This window comes from Bos javanicus, chromosome 18, assembly GCF_032452875.1.
Source record: "Bos javanicus breed banteng chromosome 18, ARS-OSU_banteng_1.0, whole genome shotgun sequence".
In the NCBI taxonomy this organism is placed as follows: Eukaryota; Metazoa; Chordata; class Mammalia; order Artiodactyla; family Bovidae; genus Bos; species Bos javanicus.
Genome location: NC_083885.1, coordinates 4,831,524 through 4,851,244, shown reverse-complemented (window position 1 = coordinate 4,851,244; position 19,721 = coordinate 4,831,524). Strand labels below are relative to the sequence as shown.

Genomic DNA, 19,721 nt, shown 5'->3' with positions numbered 1-19,721 from the left:
TAAAAACTCAGTATTTGTTGAATGACTTCATCTGACCGTCACATGCTGTCCTATGGGGAGTTATCCAGACCCCACCCGGCGACCTCTCAACAAAAGTAGCACAGTAAAGCCCAGCTCCTCATACAGGCTATAATCTCATATACGTTTTGTGGAACTAGCTAATACAAAGTTTGGGATACGTTTGTTTTTATTTATCACCGAGTCACAGCCCTGGCTCCCCACCTAATGCCTGCTCAGCGGACTGCTGCCAGCTGCCTTAGTGGACGCCGCAGAAGCATCGTTTGGACGTTACTCATTCAGTCAACAAATACTTATAATCTGCCACGTGTCCAACGCTGCTCTTGGTTTATTGAAGCGTGGTTGCTGTACAGTATTCTATGTTATAGATATACAGTATAAAGGTTATATTTTGTTTACGGTTATTATAAAATGTTGGCTATATTCCCTGTATTATACAATATATCCTTGTAGCTTATTTTGTACTTCACAGTTTGTACCTCTAAATCCCTATATTTCCCCTCTCCTTTCTTCTCCTACCGAAAGTGAAAGTGCAAGTTGCTCAATTGTGTCCGACTCTTTGCAACCCCACGGACTATACAGTCCTTGGAATTCTCCAGGCCAGAATACTGGAGTGGGCAGCCATTCCCTTCAGGGGATCTTCCCAACCCAGGGATGGAACCCAGGTCCCCCACATTGCAGGCGGATTCTTTACTATCCGAGCCACTAGGGAAGCCCTCTCCCTATGGGTAAGCACTAATTTGTTCTCGATATCTGTGAGTCTGCTCTTTTGTTACAGTCACGGGTTTGTTGAGTGTCCGTGTGCACCACATTGTCTCAATCCATTCATCTGTTGGTGGACACCTAGCTTGCCTTTATACATCAGATACTCTCGGTGCTGGGAAGCCTAGGGAATGAAAACCAGCAAGAACATACAAGGCCCCTCGACTTTGCTACCCCCATGCTAGTGGGAAAGACAACCAACCAGCCACTGGGAAGCCCAGGACTTTGAGGCAGTGAAGCGGCATCCGAAATGAGCCAGCCAGCCCTCCCTGTGTCAGCCACTGTCCTAAATGGTTTCCCTATTTTGTCGTCTTTGATGCTCAGAGCGAGTCTGTGTCCTTCATTTGTCCGCGGGAAACTGAGACAAAGGAGCCTGGTGGGCTACAGTCCACAGGGTCACACAGAGTCAGACACGACTAAAGTGACTTAGCACGCACACGTGGTTGAATGACCCTGTGTTCATTTCTGCCATGCAGTGAAGAGACTCAGTTAGGCATACATGTACATTGTTTTTCATGTTCTTTTCCACTGTGGTTTAATCACAGGATATTGAATATAGTTCCCTGTGCTATACAGTAGGATTGTATAGCATTGTTATCCATTCTATACATAATAGTTTGCATCGGCTAACCTAGTTACCTGTTTTGATCAGGTGTCTGGAAGCCCGTACATACTTGGTTTATTGAAATACAGCTTATCTTAGTTCAAGGGTGGCCTGTGCCACCTGACAATTTGAATAACTTTGTAAACTGATCCTTGCCCCATGACAGACTATCTGTGACTCCTGACAGTAGATGGAAGTGACCCAACCTTTGGCAAGAAAACCCCTTCAGGTTTCCTGCCACTCTTGTGCTTGTAACTGGAAGAGAAGTTGCATAATGGTTGGATGAGCCAAGGGGATCTGCAAGAGCGTGAGGAAAGCTTGGGAGTCATGGCACACACTCAGTTAATCCCCGGGCTATATTAATGAGCTAACGGCGTATGTGTTTGCCTTCCATTCTGTCTTGTTTATGTCTCTCTGGAGCTCAATCTGGATGGAGGGTATTCGTTTAATTGAAGGCAAACAGTCCTTTGCTATTTTTGCCCCAGGCTCCCTCCTCCATTCCCCAGCATGTGTTTAGAGTAGGAATTTGGATGCTCTGGAAGGCAAGTTAGGTTCACAGAGCAGAAATGTTTACCCAGTTGCCGGCTTCTGTAGTTTGTTTCTGCATGAAGGCACCAAGTATTTGCAAACTCCCAGACCTCACAGGGTAAATAAACGAGGCTTCTATTCCAGTTTTCTAAGAAGGCTGTGTTTGCCTACCGGCCTCGTGTGAAGAGGGACCGTGCGTCGGTCTCTTCACGGATGTCTGTCACCACGCAGCGTGCTCTCCAGGCGTTTCCTAGGAGCACCCCACATAATGCTGAAAAATACAATTCTGTGGTTCGCATTTTACAGATGAGGAGACTAAGACTATGGTCCAAGGTCACAGATGAAATATCTGTAACCAGATAAGATTCAGAACTCTGTAACCAGCACAGACTCAGAATTCCAGATCTTTTTCTTTTCTCCTCGATATAGACTCTGTATTGGGTTTTCCTTGTGGCTCAGCTGGTAAAGAATCCGCCTGCAATGCAGGAGACCTGGGTTCCATCCCTGGGTTGGGAAGATCCCCTGGAGAAGGGAAAGGCTACCCACTCCAGTATTCTGGCCTGGAGAATTCCATGGACTGTATAGACCATGGGGTCTCAAAGAGTCAGACACGACTGACCGACTTTCACTCACAGACTCTTTATAAGCAGGTGTTTTCCTTAATAGGCTTGTATGGGGAGTTAGCATTGTGCTAGGGGATTGGGCAGATATGAAAGAAGGAAAAAGAAGCGCCTTGGAAAACAAGGCACAACTCTTTACATAAGCTGCACGTCGAGTGTAAATTGAATTAGAGCAGAGGTCACAAAACCAGATGCCCACAGGAGCCAGACTGTTGGTGTCATGAGAGACATGGGACAGTGAGGATGGTGGAGACTGTAATAAACTGGAAAAAGTGTTCTAGAAGATTGCTTTTCAGACTCTAGAAATTTAGACTCTAGAAGGGCCAAGTTGGGTACAGGTGTCTGCATCTTTAAGCTGAGTGTTCAGCCAGGTTGAAGATCAGATCTCAGGGCTGTGAATGGGCTCTGATATTAGGCAGCACCATCAGTAAACGGGCTTCCCTCGTAGCTCAGTTGGTAAAGAATCTGCCTGCAGTGCAGGAGACCCAGGTTCACTTCCTGGGTCAGGAAGGTCCCCTGGAGAAGGAAATGGCAATCCACTCCAGTATTCTTGCCTGGAGAATCCCATGGACAGAGGAGCCTGGTGGGCTACCGTCCATGGGATCACAAGAGTCGGACATGACTTAGTGACTCAACTATTACTACTATCAGTAAGCACGTTGATTGTCATGTGTGTGCCAGGCTCCCAAGCCAGCTTATGCGATCTTACGCAGAAATTGTTTTCAGCACGACAGTAAGTTACCGCATGCCATTCATGTTGTTTAGTTGCTCAGTCACGTCTGACACTTTTGTGATCCTGTGGACAGTATCCTGCCAGGCTTCTCTGTCCATGGGATTTCCCAGGGAAGAGTACTGGAGTGGGTTGCCATTTCCTTCTCCAGGGGATCTTCCCGACTCAGGTTTCAAACACACATCTCCTGCATTGGCAGGCTCATCCTTTACTGCTGAGCCACCAGGGAAGCCCCCTGCATGTCATACCAACTGATCAAAAGAATAGACTTTCAGATGTGGAAGGGCCCTTAAGTCTCATCTCTTCGTGAAGGTGACGAGAAGCAGAACAACATGCTTCTCCTAAGTGGTGAGATTTGGGGTATTCCCTTTGTTCTCCTTCGATCTCATTTCCTTTCCCTGTAAATCCAGGGGGATGAAGTACATGATCGCTAACATCCCGTAATCCTGTGATTATTTTCCTTGGTTTTACCTTAAGGTAGGGGGTGAGGAGCGAAAGGAGAAAATAAATAGTGGAGGAAAATTGGGACCAGGCGTTTCCAATTTGGTGTCCATCCCTGGCTCTTACACCCCACCACCAGGAGAACTTGGGAAGTCCTGTCAATCATCCGGCTCCTCTGTGCAGCTGTCCAATGGGATGCTGCCACGTGGCAGACTTCATCACTGTCGCTAACAGCTGGTTACTGGCATGGCTTCCAGCTCCAGCTGTCTTTGTAACAAATGGATGCTGTCAGTTCCAAGGGAGGCAAGGAAAGGTGGGGCAGAGAGCTTGACAGTAACGATCACCACTATAGAAACAAATAAAAACATGTGATGCTGTGCATCAACAGGCAGCAGCCTTGGGAATGGAGGAGCATCACTTATTCCAGAAATGATTGCTCTGCTGTCTTGCAATACAGTGGACATTATTTATACAGCTCCAGCTGAGTCATGAGACCCCTGTCAAGTGTTCCTTGTAGGAAAATCACTGTTTTACAGCAAACATGTATTAAGCACCAGCTACATAAATACACTGGGTTTCCCTCATAGCCCAGTTGGTAAAGAATGTGACTGCCATGCAGGAGACCCGGGTTTGATTCCTGGGTTGGGATGATCCCCTGGGAAAGGAAATGGCAACCCATTCCTGTATTCTTGCCTGGAGAATCCCATGGACGGAGGAGCCTGGCAAGCTACAATCCATGGGGTTGCAAGAGTTGGCCATGACTTAGTGACTAAACCACCACCACAATCACATAAATGCATTACTCTCCAAACTCAGAAGCCAAATAAATTTGGATAGTAATAATTTAAATAGCAAAAGATACCAATAATACATTTGTTATTTTCAAATAGTGAGGAATTAGATTTTTGATAGCCTGGGATACTAACCTTATATGAAAATATTCATCTTAATTGATCCTGAGAGTTTAGGTTTCAATACCGGAATACCTCTAGCTATAATATTTAGGCTCTTTAAAAAATGAAAAAGAAATCCAAAGCCAAAGATGGTTTATAACAAGAATTGACAAACAAGATAGATGTCAGCTAATGTAGGCTCATTATGTCATTTTCTTTTCTTGTCTAAATTTTTGGGATATTTCACAATAATGCCAGGCAGAATATAAAGGTTCAAGTCAGTTTATCCACTGTTACAGGAGGCCAAGAATCCTGACATCTTGGGTCCAACCAGTTTTCTATTCCACAGATCAGTCCTTAGAGCTTTTTCCTTCTGAATCTTCAACCATCCCTCACTGTCCAATACAAGAGTTGGAATATTATCCTCAGAGGTGGTGTCCCCAGACTTTCTATTCCCACAGAATTTTTTATGTTATCTCATTCATTGCAGAATGGTGAGAAGCCTACTTGAGAGGCAAGCCAGAAGGTAAATAAGGAAAAGGATACATCTAGTTAATTGGTGACATGTTTGTCTCCTGTTACAGCAGCATCCTGAAGTGCAGGCATCAGTGTCTTGCTTGGGTTTTTTTTTTTTTTGTCTCTCATAGTACCAAGCATGTTGCCTTGTTTCTAGCTCATTACTTAATTCCACAATTCCATATTGTGTGTGTACTCAGTCTTGTCCCATTTTTTGCTGTCTCATGGACTGCAGCCCACCAGGCTCTTCTGTCAATGCAATTCTCCAGGCAAGAATAGAGGAGCAGGTTGCCATTTCCTCCTCCAGAGGATTTTCCTGACCGAGGAGTAGAAGCTGTGTCTTTTATGTCTCCTGCATTGGCAGGTTGGAGAAGAAAATGGCAACCCACTCCAGTATTCTTGCCTGGAGAATCCCAGGGACGAGGGAGCCTGGTGGGCTGCCGTCTATGGGGTCCCACAGAGTCGGACACGACTGAAGTGACTTAGCAGCAGCAGCAGCAGCACTGGCAGGTGGGTTCTATACCACTAACGCCACCATTGGCTTGTCCAAAAAGTTCATTCAGATTTTGGTAACAGTGGACTGGAAAACCAGATGAACTTTTTGGCCAGTATTTACTGAGCACTGCTGGCTCAGATGGTAAAGAATCTGCCTGCAGTGTGGGAGACCGAGTTTGATCCCTGGGTCAGGAAGATCCACTGAGGAAGGAAATGGCAACCCATTCCAGTATTCTTGCCTGGAGAATCCCACGGACAGAGGGGCCTGGTGGGCTACAGTTCATGGGGTCACAAAGAGTCAGACACGACTGAGTGACTAACACTTTCACTTTTACAATTGTGTGGTAAACACTGGTCACATGAAAATTAGCAAGAGAGACAAGACTTAGGCTTTAGGAAGCTAATAAGAATAACAGACAATAAACAGATACCCAAACAGCTACACGATAGACCATCAAGAAGGGATCAGAACTGTACAAAAAAATGAAACTAAATGAAGAATGACAAGGTCGGCTTTGTTTTTATAGAATAGTTTGAAGAGATCACCCTTAGGCAAAAAACACTAAATACAGTGAAGTAACTGAGAAGAGATCATTTGAAACAACCAGACAGCACTCACCACAGCCCTGGGAAGGGTTGACTGTCTTGTTGATGGACTAGCATCGGAGCCATCGTACCTGCTGTTCAGTAGAAGAGGGTGGCCAATGAATAGACAGGCTACCGAGGGATGGCTTTAGAGTTCAGTTCAGTTTAGTTGCTCACTCATGGACTGAGCTTCACAACCCCATAAACTGCAGCGCTCCAGGCTTCCCTGTCCATCACCAACTCCCGGAGCTTACTCAAACTCATGTCCATTGAGTAGGTGATGCCATCCAACCATCTCATCCTCTGTCGTCCCCTTCTCCTCCCACCTTCAATCTTTCCCAGCATCAGAGTCTTTTCTAATGAGTCAGTTCTTCGCATCAGGTGGCCAAAGTATTGGAGTTTCAGCTTCAGCATCAGTCCTTCCAATGACTATTCAGGACTGATTTCCCTTAGGGTGGACTGGTTGGATGTCCTTGCAGTCCAAGGGACTCTCAGACACCACAGTTGAAAAGCATTAATTCTTCAGTGCTCAGTTTTCTTTATGGTCCAACTGTCGCATCCATATGTGACTACTGGAAAAACCATAACTTTGACTAGATGGACCTTTGTTGGCAAAGTAATGTCTCTGTTGTTTAATATTCTGTCTAGGTTGGTCATAACTTTTCTTCCAAGGAGCACACTCTTTTAATTTCATGTCTTCAGTCACCATCTGCAGTGATTTTGGAGCCCAAGAAAATAAAGTCTCTCACTGTTTCCATTGTTTCCCCATTTATTTGCCATGAAGTGATGGGACCAGATGCCATCATCTTAGTTTTCTGAATGTTGAGTTTTAAGCCAACTTTTTCACTCTCCTCTTTCACTTTTATCAAGAGGCTCTTTAGTTCTTCTTCGTTTTCTGCCGTAAGTGTGGTGTCTGAGGTTATTCATATTTCTCCCGGCAATCTTGAGTCCAGCTTGTGCTTCATCCAGCCCAGCATTGCTCATGATGTACTGTGCATATAAGTTAAATAAGCATGGTGACAGTTTACAGCCTTCACGTACTCCTTTCCTGATTTGGAACCAGTCTGTTGTTCCATGTCCAGTTCTAACTGTTGCTTCTTGACCTGCATACAGATTTCTCAGGAGGCAAGTCAGGTGGTCTGGTATTCCCATCTCGTAAAGAATTTTCCACAGTTTTTTGTTATCCACACAGTCAAAGGCTTTGGCGTAGTCAGTAAAGCAGAAGTAGATGTTTTTCTGGAACTCTCGCTTTTTCGATGATCCAGTGGATGTTGGCAATTTCATCTCTGGTTCCTCTGCCTTTTCTAAATCCAGCTTCAACATCTGGAAGCTCTTGGTTCACATACTGTTGAAGCCTGGCTTGGAGAATTTTGAGCATTACCTTGCTAGTGTTTGAGATGAGTGCAATTGTTTGAACATTCTTTGGCATTGCCTTTCTTTGGGATTGGGATGAAAATGGACCTTTTCCAGTCCTATGGCCACTGCTGAGTTTTCCAAATTTGTTGGCATCTTGAGTGCAGCACTTTCACAGCATCATCTTTTATTTGAAACAGCTTAACTGGAATTCCATCACCTCTACTAGCTTTGTTCATAAGACCCACTTGACCTCACATTCCAGGATGTCTGGCTCTACGTGAATGATCACACCATCATGATTATCTGGGTCATGAAGATCTTTTTTGTACAGTTCTTCTGTGTATTCTTGCCACCTCTTCTTAATATCTTCTGCTTCTGTTAGGTCCATACCATTTCTGTCCTTTATTGTGCCCATCTTTGCATGAAATGTTCCCTTGGTATCTCTAATTTTCTTGAAGAGATCTCTAGTCTTTCCCATTCTATTGTTTTCCTCTATTTCTTTGCACTGATCACTGAGGAAGGCTTTCTTGTCTCTTCTTGCTATTCTTTGGAACTCTGCATTCAAATGAGTATATCTTTCCTTTCTTCTTTGCCTTTCACTCCTCCTCTTTTCTCAGCTATTTGTAAGGCCTCCTCAGACAGCCATTTTGCCTTTTTGCATTTCTTTTTCTTGGGGATGGTCTTGATCCCTGTCTCCTGTACAATGTCATGAATCTCCGTCCGTAGTTCTTCAGGCACTCTGTCTATCAGATCTAATCCCTTGAATCTATTTCTCACTTCCACTGTATAATTGTAAGGTGTTTGTTTGATTTAGGTCATACCTGAATGGTCTAGTGCTTTTCCCTTCTTTCTTTAATTTAAGTCTGAATTTGGCAATAAGGAATCCATGATTTGAGCCACAGTCAGCTCCCAGTCTTGTTTTTGCTGACTGTATAGAGCTTCTCCATCTTTGGCTGCAAAGAATATAATCAGTCTGATTTTGGTATTGACCATCTGGTAATGTCCATGTGTAGAGTCTTCTCTTGTGTTGTTGGAAGATGATGTTTGCTCTGACCAGTCTGTTCTCTTTGCGAAACTCTATTAGCCTTTGCTCTGCTTCGTTCCATATTCCAAGGCCAAATTTGCCTGTTACTCCAGGTATCTCTTGACTTCCCACTTTTGCATTCCATGCCCCTATAGTGAAAAGGACATATATTTTGGGTGTTAGTTCTAGAAGGTCTTTAGGTCTTCATAGAACTGTTCAACTTCAGCTTCTTCAGCATTACTGGTCGGGGCATAGACTTGGATTACCATGATATTGAATGGTTTGCCTTGGAAACAAACAGAGATCATTCTGTCATTTTTGAGTTTGCATCCAAGTACTGCATTTCGAACTCTTTTGTTGACCATGATGGCTACTCCATTTCTTCTAAGTGATTTCTGCCCACAGTAGTAGATATAATGGTCATCTCAGTCAAATTCACCCGTTCCAGTCCATTTTAGTTTGCTGATTCCTAAAATGTTGATGTTTACTCTTGCCATCTCCTGTTTGGCCACTTCCAATTTGCCTTGATTCATGGACCTAACATTCCAGGTTCTTATGCAATATTGCTCTTTACAGCATTGGACTTTACTTCCATCACCAGTCACATCCACAACTGGGTGTTGCTTTGCTTTAGCTCCATCCCTTCATTCTTTCTGTATTTATTTCTCCACTGATGTCCAGTAGCATATTGGGCACCTACCAACCTGGGGAGTTCATCTTTCAGTGTCCTATCTTTTGGCCTTTTCATACTGTTCATGGGGTTCTCCAGGCAAGAATACTGAAGTGGTTTGCCATTCCCTTCTCCAGTGGACCACATTTTGTCAGAGCTTTCCACCATGACCCATCCATCTTTGGTCTTTAGAGTGGCCTAGACTAAAGTGGTGTGAATCCCACATTCCTTGTTCCAGCACTTATCTTGTGATAACACAACTTGAATGTGAACCTCTTCAAACTGATGCTTGAGAAAAGTGTTTTCAGAGCAGCAGAGGATAGGGATTGCCAACAGAGCGGTGAAATAGGAGACCACTCCTTTAACTCTCCACCTGGGGTGAAACAGGACTGAGCTGGAACTCTAAGGTCAATGTTGTGAAAATTGTGAGTGCAACCGAAATGTGAATGCCAGTAGGGTGCTGTTCGAAGAAGATGGAGTATTGAGCTTGGGAACACAGATTTGGATTCTGAAATTGCCATTAAAAACACAACTTGGATGTTAGTTCTGAGCATCTCATCCCAGACATTTAGCCTACGGTCCTCCCTCATCTTCCAGAGGATGCTGACGTGATGTGTGAAGGAGGAGGACTGTTACTAACAGACACGGCACCAAAGCCTCTGGTGATGTGGGGGAAGGGCTGGCCACATGGTCCCACGTGAAGTTTGCTGCAAGTCTGGTTTCTATGAAACCCAGACGTGCCAGCTCTCTCCACTTGGACCCTCACAATTACCCAACAGCCATTACAGCAGTCACGTGCTTGCCAAATGGCATCCTTCCTTCAGCTTCCTTTGAAATGATCTGATTCTTGAGGGCGGGCCAGAACAGAGGATCCCATGATGCGAGGCTATCAGATGGCTCCTGCCTTGATCTTCATGATCGCACTGCTTGTAAGGGCTATGCGGCTTTGTCATCTGTCCTTCCTGTCGGTTGTCAACGTATAGGCTTGCCCGATGGCTCAGGGGTAGAGGATCTGCCTGCAGTGCAGGAGATGAAGGAGACGTGGGCTTGATTCCTGGGTCAGAAAGATCCTCTGGAGGAGGAAGTGGCAACCCAGTCCAGTATTCTTGCCTGAAAATCCCATCGATGGAGGAGCCTGGCAGGCTACAGTCCAAAGGGTCACAAAGAGTCAGACACGACTGAGCATAATTAGCTGTCTGAGGGCTGGGAAGATGTGGTTTCTCTTCCGTATTAATCTGTGTCTACCTCTCCCAAAGAGTTGAGCACTACATACCCTGACATCCACAGCTGTGACATAGTTGTTCCCCCCATTAGTTTATATGTCCGTCACTTTACCTGTTTACCTGTGTGTGTGTGTGTGTGTGTGAACATTTAAGTTGTACTCTCTTAGTACATTTCAATTCAGTGTTTCTGGAACTTTTCCTGACTCCTAATAGGATGTGTGTGCTTCCTTGGTGGCTCTGCAGTAAATAAAACCCCCTGCCAATGCAGGAGACATGGCTTCAACCCCTGGGTCCTAAAGATCCCCTGGAGGAGCACACGGCAACCCAGTCCAGTACTCTTGCTGGAAAACCCCATGGACAGAGCAGCCTGGCAGCCTACAGTCCATAGAGTTGCAAAGAGTCGGACACGACGGAAGCGACTAAAGAACAACAAATAGGAAGAGTGTTTAAGGCTGAGGAAAGGTTGAGTGCTCAGATGGCCCTGGAATACGAGAGGTAAAGCACCCATCAGACAGAACTGTTGTGAGAGTCCGATGAGATGTTGCAGGTAGAATGCTCTGCAGAGGGTCTGGTACGCAGGAAACAGTGAAACAGTCCTCCAGATGGGGCCAGAAAGGAAGATGGGTTGGCGAGGATCGTGATTAAACCACTTGGATTAATTTATAAATGCTGAAACACAGATCGTGGCTACTTACTCAAACTGAGTGCGTTTTTGAGCATGTGTGCATTTAATCCTTTCATTGTTTTTATCAATAACGGAACACTGATACCACTTCCCAGGGTTGCAGGTCCCATTGAAGGGGAGAGTTATAATACACACTTAGAAAAAGGCTCTCGTCCCTCATCTGATCAAATATAGTCATTGTAACAGTAAACACACTTCGAGTGTTTTCTGTGCCAGGCACTGCTTTTAGCACTTTAAAAGTGTTAACTCACTTAATTCTCTAAAAACCTGCCAAGGGAGATGCTATTACTCTCCTTCTACAAATCTGGGACTCGGGAAATGAGAGGTTTGTTCTTGAGAGGTATGTAAACTTCCTCAGGAGATAAAAGCTGGAAAGGGCACTTCACCGGGTTGAAGATACTGTGTGTTGTGGCTCTTGTTAGCTTCATACCCCCGTCACCAGGCTGTGAGCAGTGTGAGCGTACTGATGGCATCTGATTAAATGCTGGTGGACTGGGCTTCACAGAGTTTTAAGAAAGATTGCTGTGTATGTGAATCTGGAAAGCATAAATCCCCTTCCACATTGTTTTTGTATTGGAGTCCTGCTGATGTTCATATTAATATGAATGAATGGATGAGAAATGCTAGATTTTTGTTGACATAACTATTTTGGGTTTTTTTTTTTGTCCCAAAGTATAGGAGACTTTTTTCCCCTTTGGCAGTACTGTGGAATCCTGAACACACATTCTTTTTCCAAAATGTGTCCACATGTGAGGGCCTGTCCCGGTTGTCTGTTAAACCAGCTCCGCGTGTGTAGATGCAGATGGCAGAAAATTCTATTTCAGTTTCTTAGCATGACGCACTTTACAGAGAACTGAGGAAGTGATTAGGGGCCATATGCTCTAGCATAGTGTCACCAGACTTTGACTCATCTCTGGCCATGGGACCAGAAGTAGTTCCATGGCTTTTCACCTGGAGTCTGTCTCTCTGTTCCTCATATACGCTCAAGTCTCTAATTTTCTTTTTCAAAAGCCATGACTCTATTATTTTATGTTTACATTTACTGTGGGTGCATGCTTTCACTTCAGTCCTGTCCGACTCTTTGCAACCCAAGGACTGTAGTCCTCCAGGCTCCTCTGTCCACAGGATTCTCCAGGCAAAAGTACTGGAGTGGGTTGCCATGCCTCCTCCAAGGACTGAACACCCAGCCACTGCAGTATTCTTGCCTGGGAAATTCCATAGACAGAGGAGTCTGGCAGGCTACAGTCCATAGGGTCACAAAGTGCTGGACGTGACTGAGCAACTGAACACACACACATACGTATGTGCATATATGTGTGTGTATGCATGTGTATATTACTGAATCACTTTGCTATGCACCCAAAGCATTGTAAATCAACTGTATTTCAATTTAAAAAATATTTTAAAACTTCCAAAATCAGTCTCTCCTCTCCTCTCACTCTTTGATCTTATCTCTCTCATAGAATCATGGGCTTCCCTTGCCACCCAGCTGGTAAAGAATCCACCTGCAATGCAGGAGACCCGAGCTCCATCCCTGGGTTGGGAAGATCCCCTGGAAAAGGGAAAGGCTCCCCACTCCAGTATTCTGGCCTGGAGAATTCCATGGACCGTATAGTCCACGGGGCTGCAAAGAGTCGGACACGACTGAGCGACCTTCGCTTTCGCTCACAGAGTCCTGCTTTTTTCCCTCCACACTGGACACAACGGAACGTTTGCTCGTGATCTCACTTGTTTCAGCCCTGCTTTGCCCACTTAATTGGAAGCCTGTTGGGACCAGAGGTCTTGTCTTCCAGGCCACATTTTGTCTAAAACATCGCATGTGTTCAGTCACTCAAAATGCTTCACACATTCTGTAGTTAATAGCTGGCTCCTCTTAGAGGTGCTAGGTTTATGTTTTAAACCATAAAAAGTATTTTGGGTTAGACTCCATTATTTTCCATCAGACTGAACTCCCAAAAAGGAACATTCTTCTTCCTTAACATGCAGCTCTGTAAAATCCTCGTTTTGTTATAAAGAATCGTTCTGGAGTTTTGTCCTCGTCGCCCAAAACTGGATTAAATACGGAGGGCTGTTTGGGCCTCGTGCGTTGGTCCCAATATAAGAGGCCATTTTTTAAAAATTGCTTTCTTAGTGCAGAAGTCACTCTGCATTTCAGATGCCTACAGTTCTCAAGAAATAAGGAGTAAAGAGAAAGCTTCCAAACCGGTTCCTCCAGTTAAGGCAGTTGAGTGGCTTAAGCCTTTGATATGAGTTGAACCAAGTCAGGAAGTTAGTAAGGCTGGAGGGCCTTCATGGATAGTTCACTATATTTTTTTTCCCCTTTAACTGTTCACTCTGTCCTCTGGGCTGTAAATGGGGTCTTTTGTCTTCACGCAGCTTGGAGAAGTGAGGGCACTGGGCCCCAGGGCTGAGGTGTGAGGGCCCTGCTCAGAAACAGGGGGGCCTGAATTCTACCTGGACTTCCAGCTGAGAGCCCCATAGGTGGCCCTGAGGTTTAAATAGGGGTTACAGGGGGGCTCCTGGCTTCACACTGTTCCCCCAAAACTGGGTTTGCCTCTTGGTGGATATCAAGCCAATAGTCCCAGCCACGCTGGGAGAAGATGGGGAGAAAGGATTTATTATTATTTGCAGCAAGTAAGCAGCACACTAGGGATCTTTCCCAAAGCATCAGGGATTTTTCTGCTGCTGCTGCTGCTAAGTCGCTTCAGTCATGTCCGACTCTGTGCAACCCCATGGACTGCAGCCTACCAGGCTCCTCTGTCCATGGGATTTTCCAGGCAAGAGTACTGGAGTGGGGTGCCATTGCCTTCTCTGCAGGGATCTTTCCCTGAACAGCAAAACTGGAGAATTTGAAGCTAATAGTACATGCATATTCATGAGGGAGCTTGGGCAGAGAAGAATTCAGTATAGAACTGAGGCCAAGGTCCATGCTTTAGTTGAGTGAAGTCAAGAGGGTCAACGTCATCATTCCATCCTGCACCTGGGTGGGGGCCTTCAATCCCATAGGCCTCAAAGATAAAAATTATACATACCCCTTGAGGAGGAACTGAGACCCTGCTTTGTCACTGCACTGTTGTTTGACCGCCTGCATTTCCTTATTCCTGTAAGATCATTGACTCCCAACACCTGTTCAAGGGCAAGCACGGTGACTGGGCTTAGATCACAGAACACCTTAGGCCAAAATGGCTTCTCTTATGCCAAGAAAGCCACGCCTGGTTCTCTTTCTCTGGGAAACCCGTAATCAGTCTGCTTACAACGTCTGTAAGAGAGAAAGAGTTCATGGTGTTTATGCATTTGAGCATGTCACTTCCTAGCTCTGGTTTCCCTGACTGGAAAGGGAGGAGGATGTTGGCATGCCCAGCTTCAGCATCCGCTCCATTCTGAGATTTTTCAGGTGACTTGTTTGCTTATTCCACACATGTCTGTGGGCTGATGGCCATCTATTTATTGACTGATGATGTGTGGCGTACACCAGGGATGCCCATATACAGTGTGGATGTTCAAACTCTGTCAGAGGTGATAGGAAGGTTGCATCTTCTTTGTTTCCTTCATTGAAGATGGATGCACAGCACATAAACTGTAGCTGGAAGTGAGGAAGGGTAGTTTTCAATAGGGTGCTGACTCCTGTCTGTCTGGGAAGATGTTGTTTAATCTGAGACAAAAGCAAAAAGCACCAGAAGGCCACACCAGTGAGTCTCTGGGGGAAGAAGGTGGCCGGGCATAGGAAAAGGATGTGCAAAATTGATTAAGAGTGTGTAGACAACGACAAGAAGTTTCCCTTTACCCTCTAGGTTCTTGGCTGTGACCAACAAACCCCTCCTCCCGGACCCCGTCCTCATTGTAATAAAGGACAGATTAACAGGAAAAAAGCAGATAGATGTTTAATAACATGTATATTCCCTGGTAGCTCAGACAGTAAAGAATCTGCCTGCAATGCAGGAGACGCAGGTTTGATCCCTGGGTTGGGAAGATCCCCTGGAGAAGGGCATGGCAACCCACTCCAGTATTTGCCTGGAGAATCCCATGGACAGAGGTGTCTGGCAGGCTACAGTCCATGAGGTCGTAAAGCATCAGACATGACTGAGCGACCAACACTTCACATACCTCCTGTGTACATGAGAGAGACCCAGGAAAGCTGAATAATTCCCCCAGAAGACTGAAGCCACCCCCCTTAAACACCTAAAAACCAAAGAAAGAACCGAGTAGGTGGCAGTTATGTGAGCCTGTCAGGCAAAGCCCAGTAAGTAAGGGTACGGTTGTCACACACATTTAAAGTGGAACCTTCTCAGTAGATAAAAGTTTCTGGAGTCGCACTCAACCTCTCCTTGCTGGTAGAACAGGGAGCCCCCACCCCTGGCCTGACACATGGAGATTTCCCTTTGAGGGGAAATGCTCTCAGAAAAGGCTCCCATCTGCTGGCTGCCCAGAGCTCCTCTGGTGCCTGCTGTTTAACCAGCTCAGGCTAATCCTCATGCCCAGGAGGTGCATTTGGGGTGGCAAATGCTGCTTTCACCCCTTCAGGTGAAGGATTTGTTGATTCAAGAAGCCACAGAAGTGTCCTGTTCAGAACAGTAGGAAGGAGAGGAGGGCAGACCCAGCTGCCAGGCTCCAGCGGGGGCAGATGATGGAGGGGTCTGTGACCTGGGGAAAGGGAATCAGGTCTGAGAGGGATGTCAGCACGTGTGAGCTGATGCTCTTGGCCGAGGATGCTGGCCGGTGTCGGGGGATTGTAGTGGAGAAGACGAGGGGGATTTGGAAGACGTGGTAGAGTGCCCAAACGAGGGATGAGCATGGCTGCAGCTTGGCACTGGGCTGGGCAGAGAGGGCGAACTGCGCTGAGATCCAGCCTGAGTGAAGGTACAGCAGATGGGCAAGATTTCTGGGGTTGTGAGGTTTTACCTCCTCAAATTTTTGTTGCCGATTACTTGTCCCATCATCTCCACAAGAGCATGAATGTGGACTGTCTCCTGACTTTCTGCTTCTCTTTGTGCCAAGGCCTGAATCTGGGCTATGAGTTAGATACTCAGTGTGTATCTGCTGAACAAAGGCAAGCGTCATGCTGGCACTACAGACCACAAGGCAGTCTTTCTTTGTTTGTTGGTGGGGCTTTTTGTTTTGTTTTGTTTGAGGATTTTTTTTCTTTTTTTGGCAGCACTGCATGGCAGGTGGGATCTTAGTCTCCGACTGGGGATCGAGCCTGTGCCCCCTGCAGGGGAAGTACAGACTCTTAGCCACTGGACCACCAGGGAAGTCCCCACGAGACAGTCTTTAGGAAGGCAGCAGACTCCTAAACCGAAAGGGAAATCAGCATCACACGTACATCCCGGGACTCCTTTAGGAGGGAGAGGCTGAATCCTAACAGAGGGTTACAGTTAGGCCTAGGGACACCCCTGGTGCTGCCCCCACACCTCTCTCTGTTCCCTTGGTAACCTGGCCTCACCCCCTTACATTCTTGACTATTCACGTCTGGCTCCCCAGTAGGCCGCATGCCCTGCGTGTGTGTGCGTGTGTGTTTCCTGCCCAGGTGTGTGTTAGCCCTTACCCAAGAGCGTAGCACCTCGCTGGCGCTCAGTGAATGTGGGTTGATTCAATCACGCGTCATCGTCAGTCATCTAAACTGGGACTGAAAGTGTGTAAAGGGTTTCTGCAGTGGTTACTTTATCTCTCCTTATTAGGTGTCTGGGGAGGAAAATTTCTCTCTGTTTTGCACCTGAGGAAGGTAGGACCTAGGTCATAAACTCATTTGTACGTTGGGATAACCATTGAGGCAGTTGAAAAAATTCTGACGCATGAATCACAAGAGAGTCACTCTTGGATAGGATGGAATTCCGCCTGGGAGTGAGTGACCCTGTATGTGTGTGTGTGCACATATTTAAGATCTGCAGGCATTCCTACATTCAACAGAGTTTAAGAGCTCCTGGCTTGTGTTATGCGTGTGTGCATACGTGCTAAGTCACTTCAGTCGTGTCTGACTCTTTGCGACCCCATGACTGCAGCCTGCCAGGCTCCTCTGTCCATGGGATTCTCCAGGCAAGAGTACTGGAGTGGGTTGCCATGCCCTCCTCCAGGGGATCTTCCTTACCCAGGGATCAAACCCACGTCTCTTATGTCTCCTGCATCGGCAGGCGGGTTCTTTACAGCTAGTGCCACCTGGGAAGCCCTGCTGGCCTGTATTAGTGCTTCTCAAGTGTCAATGGGCAGACAAATCACCCAGGGATCTACATACATTCTGAGTCAGCAGGTCTGGGGAGAAACCTGCGAGTCCACATTTCTAACCAGCGTGCTGGTGAGGCTGAGGCTGCTGGTCCATAGACCACACTTTTCGCAGGAGTGCCTGGGGATCAGGGAAATCCTGAACAAATGCAGAGAAGAGAGAGTACAATGCATGTGGGGGGAAGGCAGGGGTGTATTGTGTCTGAAATTTCAGGTACAAAAACATATTGTGCCGTGAACTTGAAAGTGACATTGTGATTGGATGGGCTTGTCCCCGTCTCCTCTTTCTTCCTGATTGAGCTCATCTGTCTGTTCATGTTGGTGTAACCCTTTGGATTCTCCAGACCCTCACTTGAAGATAACCAAGATTTACTCACTCCTCTCTCTCCCATCCTTGCTAGTTCTTTTATTGAGCACTTATGAAGTCAAGATGGAATGTCTTTGTTTTTACTGTCTATACCATAAGCTCTTGGAGGGTGGGGCTATTTTTAAATACACCATCATGTCCAGTGTTGACTATGGTATCTGCCCTGTCCTAAGTATGGAGAATCCCAGAATGTCACATGACTCAGCCCTTCAGTCCCAAACATCGAGATTAGATGCCTAGAATAGAAGTTAACAGCACTGCCCCACTAAGTAGAGAATTCTAGGTACCAATACTAGCTTTCCTACTTACTGTCTTAGCCTCAGTTTTCACACCTGTGAAACGGGGGTAATAACAGTGGCAGCTGCTCATGGTGCAGATAAAATGATACTGCCCGTGCCCAGTACTTAGGGCGGTGCCTGCACACAGGAAGTTGCTGAAAATCTACACACGCAAAACAGGGATGCAAGGAATCCCTAATGTTTCCTTTGTGTTTGGCTTTTTAGTCAGGCCTCATAAGGACACAAAAAAATGAATTCCTCATCTCGCCATTACCTCAACTCCTGGCCCAGGAACACAACTACAGCTCCCCCGCAGGCCACCATCCTCACGTGCTGTACAAAAGGACTGCGGAGGAGAAGATCCGGCGTTGCCACGGCTACCTGAGCTCCGGCCGGAACCCCGCGGGTCACCCCCCAAGTCACACTCCCCACACCTCTTGGAGTCCAGAGAGAGAACAGCATCATGGAAGGTTGCAAAAGCAGCATTTTTGTGGACGACGCAAGAAATGTATGTAAGGAAACCTTTTCTTGTTCTCTTCCTCTCTGGGCCCTCGACGGGTTTTCCCAAGCATCACTGGGTGTGCTGACTTTGCAGGTTAAAACTGGGCTATGCTCAGCCCCCACTGAAGTTAATCTTGGAGATGAGCCAGAAATCACCCCTGTCAGACAAAAACTAGGGGATCCTTTTTTTTTTTTTTTCAGTTAAACTGGAAAGATTTTTTTCCCTCTTTTAATATCTTTTTAATTGTATGTCCCAATATTATTTTAGTTTCTGTATCTTTTCTGTATGAGAAAAGGACCTAGTCTTCCAAATGATGAGAGAGATCAGAGGTGAATTCCCAGGTATGGTTAGGTATTCCTTTTGAAGATTTGAATCTTCCCTGGTGGCTCAGATGGTGAAGAATCTGCCTGCAATGCAAGACACACAGGTTCAATCCCTGGGTCGGGAAGATCCCCTGGAGAAGGGATTGGCAGCCCACTCCAGGATTCTTGCCTGGAGAATTCCATGGACAGAGGAGCCTGGTGGGCTACAGTCCATGGGGTTCCAGAGAGTCAGGCATGACTGAGCAACTAATTCAACAGACTTCCCAGTTAATGAGAACACTGGCACCTGATTGGAGGTGGTGATGGAACATAAGAAGCCTTGGACTTGGCTTGTGACCTGGGCACACTGCATTTTCCATACCAGCAGTGTCCGACAGAAATATAACATCAGCCCCATATGTAATTTTAAATTTTCTAGTAGCCACATTAAAAAATGCTTAAATAGGTAAATTAGCATGAATGATATATTTTATTTAACCCAATATATACAAAATATCATCTCAGTATGTCATCAATATAACCAATGAAGTACCAATTTAAATGATGTATTTTATATTATTTTTTCATATTAAATTTTAGAAATCCATTTATTTTACACTTAGAGAACAATTCCAAATCAGACAGTAAATTCACCAGAAATGCTTAATCTGTATCTAGATTTTATAAAACTTAAAGGTGAGAAGTAGACTTACACAGTCAAATTGTTCCCTATATGAAGTTTTTTAAATAGCTGAATCAAATACTGTCTTTTAAATATAAAGTAAAATTAATAAAAATGAAACAAAATTAAAAATCCCATTCCTTCCGTGGCACCAGCCGCATTTCACAGTCTCTGGAGCCGTGAGCAGCGTGTGACTACGTAGTTGGGCAGGGCGGCTGGGTGGTACC

The 19,721-nt window shown here is 45.8% G+C and overlaps 1 protein-coding gene across 1 annotated transcript in view; it reads left to right on the top strand.

The window, feature by feature from the left end:
- Positions 1–19,721, top strand: part of ADAMTS18 (ADAM metallopeptidase with thrombospondin type 1 motif 18) — a 145,508-nt gene that overhangs the window by 51,386 nt on the left and 74,401 nt on the right. Inside the window, exon 4 of the mRNA XM_061386616.1 lies at positions 18,234–18,516. Within this exon, the coding sequence (XP_061242600.1) occupies positions 18,234–18,516 (283 nt within the window). The remainder of the gene's footprint in view (positions 1–18,233; positions 18,517–19,721) is intronic.